Source organism: Triticum urartu, chromosome 1A, assembly GCF_056163025.1.
Source record: "Triticum urartu cultivar PI428250 chromosome 1A, HENAU_Tu73, whole genome shotgun sequence".
NCBI lineage: Eukaryota > Viridiplantae > Streptophyta > Magnoliopsida > Poales > Poaceae > Triticum > Triticum urartu.
Genome location: NC_141873.1, coordinates 466,067,056 through 466,071,521, shown reverse-complemented (window position 1 = coordinate 466,071,521; position 4,466 = coordinate 466,067,056). Strand labels below are relative to the sequence as shown.

Here is a 4,466-nt window from a genome sequence, read left to right as displayed (position 1 = left end):
GCCTCTGTGCGACGAGCCGAATACTTGACGTAGCATGCGTCAGATAGAAGTTGCTAGGCGACAGTGCCAGTGTAGCGCGGAGATGATAAACCATATCCATCCATAGCTGCAGCAAGACCGTACTGTACGCGGTCACGACTCACGACCTGCAACTTCTGTCCATTCTTTTTTTTTGGCGAATTCGTCTGGACGTCATACACGGAAACCCCACGTGTCAGTAAGAAAAATATCCACACCAGAGCCTGTGTGGTGGCTGGCACTGGCAAGCACATCAGGCTATCTCCCGCGCTCGGTTCCAGCCTCCGGAGCTGCTCGAAAGCAGCACCCCATGGCGGCCACGGCGGCCGCAGCCGCAGTGCGCCCGTCTCTCCCCATCACGCCTCCGCGGCGCGAGCGCAGCGCCGCCTGCTGCTCGCTTGCGCCGGCGACCAGCGCGCGGTCCACACGCTTGCCGCCGTCCTCTGTAAGTACGTGTTCGTTTCCTTAATTCCGTTCCTGTGTTATCCACTTGCACTTTGATGCTCCGAACCCTATTTCGGCTTGAATTGGCTGTGAGGTTTGATCACGAAAAAGTTGGAGACTGGTCGATAAAATTCTCTTAATCTGGATACCGGGGTACCTTATTCTGCGTGTTTAATTGGACACCGTGATTGCGGACACAATAGCAATGATTGGTTAATAGATGAAAAAAAATCCTAATCAGCGTGTAATTGCGTGTAACTCTTTATATGTTTAGCATTGTTGATTTCTATATCGGGAAAATTTCAGATGCACGCACTCAAGCCAGCGTTCTCCGCGCTCTGACGACGTAACGATTCCAGTTCCCTTGCAGAGATGGCGCTGCACCGTCGTCACCCATGCCCGGAGCCGCCGGCTCCAGGGGCCGCGCTGCAGCCAGGCCGAAGTGGCGAGCAGCACCGTGGACGACGACGAGGCGTGCGAGCTGGTGAGGGGCACGGACGTCGTCATCGGGCAGGGCGACGACGAGAGCGTCCGCGCCTACCTCCTCGAGGCCGTCAAGAACAACAACGGCACCTGCGTCCTCTTCCTCTCCGACGTCTTCGGCTTCGAGGACTCCGCCACCCGGGACTTCGCCTATCGCATCGCATGCCACGGCTACAAGTAAACCGACCAACCACTTCTCCGGTCCAATCTCTGCATTTGTCGCCTCTTCATGTTTGATCGATGGATGCTTGCATGTATGCAGCGTTCTGGTGCCGGACTTGTTCCGCGGGAACCCGTGGAAGAAGAGCCTGCCGATGGACGGGTTCCAGGCGTGGCTCGCCGGGCAGGCCCCGGAGAGGGTGGCCGGCGACATCGACACGTGCAGGAAATGGCTGGTTGACGACTTCCTGGCGGCCGCGCCGTCCAAGAAGCTGGGCGTGGTCGGGTTCTGCTACGGGGGCGGCCGCCTCGTGGAGACGCTGGCGCGCGACGCCGATGCCGCCTGCTTCAGAGCGGGCGTCTGCTTCTACGGGTCCCGGATGGACGCGTCGCTCGGGGCACGGATCGCGGCGCCGGTGCTGTTCGTGTGCGGCGACGGCGACCCGCTGTGCCCCGTGGAGACGGTGCGGGAGCTGGAGAGGAGCGCGAGGGGCGCCAAGGCGGCCGTGTACGCCGGCAGGGGCCACGGGTTCGCGCACCGGCCGGAGTCGCTGGAGGACGACGGCGACGCCGAGGACGCGTTCGCGATGATGAAGAGCTGGTTCCACGACCACCTGCTTGCTTGATCTGAGCTGATCTGATCAGCCGTCGTGTGTCGTGTGTACATTCTGTTTGCTGTGCCTGTGTTCGTTGTTCTGGTTGATTGCAACTGGTGAAGACTGAAGAGGTAAAGTGTACATCGTTAACACTCAACTACGGATTCACTTCTCGCCGCTACTGGGTTCAGGCCCAAAGCCTTGATACAGGTAGAGTTGAGAGAGAGACATGAGAGGGAGGAAGGAGGACTCCGTTTGCCCTGCTCGTTGTCTGGAGCAATGCTACATCTACTAAACATTGTAACTTCTTGTAGGTGTAGTATTGCTCCGCTTGTCTCCCTCTGTTTTTCTATGAGAAATCTCTGTATTTTTTGTTTGTCTGGCTGTGATAGCAATTGCGCTGAGCTATACCTGGCCAAACCTTGGGTCGGGCCGGGCTTCGGGCCAGGCCTAGCCAAGCCCGAGGCAAAAAACCTAGGCCCGGGCCTGGCCCAGCCGGGCCACCAGCCCTGTTTTTTGGGCTCAAGCCCAGCCCGAACACGTAAAAGCCCGCCAGGCCTCAGGCCAGGCCCCTTCAGAAAAGCACAAAAACGACAGGCCTGGCCTGGCCCAGCCATCGGGCTCAAAATCTAGGCCTAAGCCCGGCCTGAGAGCAATGTCAGGCCGGCCGGGACGGGCTTCCCATGGCCAGTACTACGCTGAGCCCATTAACAGTGCAAGCACTGGTCCAGTGGAGTCCAGGATAGGCACCATCAAAGCATGAGAGCTATATCTCGCTTAATGTGAAAGTGGCTCTCGTCTCGCCTGAAGCTTTTTCGTGGACGTACACTTTTAGCCTTTTTTTTTCGTCCACGCTCGCTACCTCCTTGGTTGGCTGCATTCGCTGGAGAATGGATTTTTGCGGCCGAGGTGCATTAGAGGACTTTATTTTAAATAGTTAAATAATCACATTTAAAATTTCAAAAATGTTCATAAAAAAATCTACATGATCATATGGATGTATATTACACATGTGTCGAGTTTGGTTACGAAATAAAGTGAACATGAGCTATACAAAAAAGAAAAAAAATGATGATTTCTGAATGACGAACAATACATGCACTGTTCATCTTCCTGAAATCCCAATTTTGTCATTTTTGTGTAATTTCATGGTTACTTATTTCAGCATAAACTTTTCATGTGTGTAATATGCATCCATATGATTATGTTTATTTTTTTCAGAATTTTTTCCAGTATCAAACTAGCTCCATTCAAAATATGGGGCTCACTAGAGGTCGTCCTCCAAAGTGACTTTTTGGTGTTCGCTGTGGCTTTCTTCGTTTTTGTCTTCCTTTGTTCCTTTTTCTATTTTCTTTGATTTATTTTCAGTAATTTTCCTACGTTTTCTGGATTTTCGGCTGTTTTTTCCTCTTTTCATCATTTTCTCTGCTTTCAACTGTTTTGCATCGATTTTCTACTTTTTCTCGGCTTTCTTTCTTTCGTTTCAGTTCTTAATGGTTTTCTATGTTTTTATCTTTCTTTCTTACATGGGTTCCATTGTTCCCACTCTTCTCCATTGGTTTTATTCGGTATTTATATTTATTTCCTTTGTTTTACTTTGATTTTCTTTGTTTCTTCATTTGTTAGGTTTTCTTTTGTTTCTTTGTCGGTTTTCATCTATTTTATTTCATTTTTCAAAACATGTCTACTTCTTTTAGTACGTAATATTTTTGTTGTACACATGAAAAAATTTTTTTGATACAAATTGAACATTTTTCAGTACATGATGTACATTTTCTTAAATACATGTTTTGAACATTTTTCAAATGACGTTGAACATTTTTAATGGCAATAAACACTTTCTAAAACACAATGTATATTTTCCATATACATCAGGAACATTTTTATGTACATGTTTAACATTTATTAAATAGAGAACTAAAATATGTTGTTTTGATGCTAATTTAATTTAATGTACATTGTACTTTTTCATATACATTGGGAACATTTTTTTATACATGTTTAATATTTCTTAAATATGTGATCAACATTTTTCATACGCATTGTATATTATATATATATTGCGTATACATGAGATACATTATTTCTATACAAATTTAACATTTTTTAACATTTGATTAATATTTTTCAAATACTTGATCGAAATTTTCCAAATGTTTGCTTAACATTTGTAAATACATGATCAACTCTTTCATATACATTTTATATTTTTTCTACACATTTTTCGTATAAAGGAGAAACATTTTTTCTATAAATATTTAACACTTTTTGAATGTTTGATTAATATGTTTGTTACGTTTAGAATATATGTACATATAAACAAAAGTAGAAAAAAAGCAGAACACATAAAAAATGTGAAAATAGAAAAACAAAATTGAGGTTGTGGCATGTGGCCTCCTATCTACTTGGTCGGCCTAGTCTCACGCTCGCCCAGGCGAGCTTGCCCTACGTCTCACTATGAGCGGGACATAAGTGCGCTCCCCTAAGAGCATCTCCAACGGTGATAAAATAATTGGTGATGAAAAAAAAACAATATAGGATAGAATAGAGACAACAATTCATCACCCGACGATTTGTTGCTTTAGCAAATGATGTAAAGTGGTGCCCAAAAAATCTCGCCCTCCTCTCCTCGGCTGTCGTTTTCCTCTCCGCAGTTTCATACATATTGAAACAAAACGTTATATGATTAAGCTTTACAAAATAACAACACACATAATCAAAGAACATACAAAATTTCAAGTTCAAATCCAGTAATTAAATTCAAAT

General features: G+C 46.1%; 1 protein-coding gene across 2 annotated transcripts; it reads left to right on the top strand.

Annotated features, from left to right (window-relative positions):
• Positions 1-224: 224 nt before the first annotated feature.
• On the top strand, positions 225-1,857 carry LOC125519552 (alpha/beta-Hydrolases superfamily protein). Of its 2 annotated transcripts, none has more exons than XM_048684326.2 (3): positions 225-467; positions 822-1,122; positions 1,208-1,857. In XM_048684326.2, the coding sequence occupies exons 1-3, from the start codon at positions 329-331 to the stop codon at positions 1,728-1,730; spliced, it is 963 nt and encodes a 320-aa protein (XP_048540283.2). In that variant the 5' UTR covers positions 225-328; the 3' UTR covers positions 1,731-1,857. The 2 variants fall into 2 exon arrangements, with proteins under 2 accessions (XP_048540283.2, XP_048540285.2); XM_048684328.2 differs by having other exon boundaries at positions 243-463; positions 833-1,122.
• Positions 1,858-4,466: the final 2,609 nt, after the last annotated feature.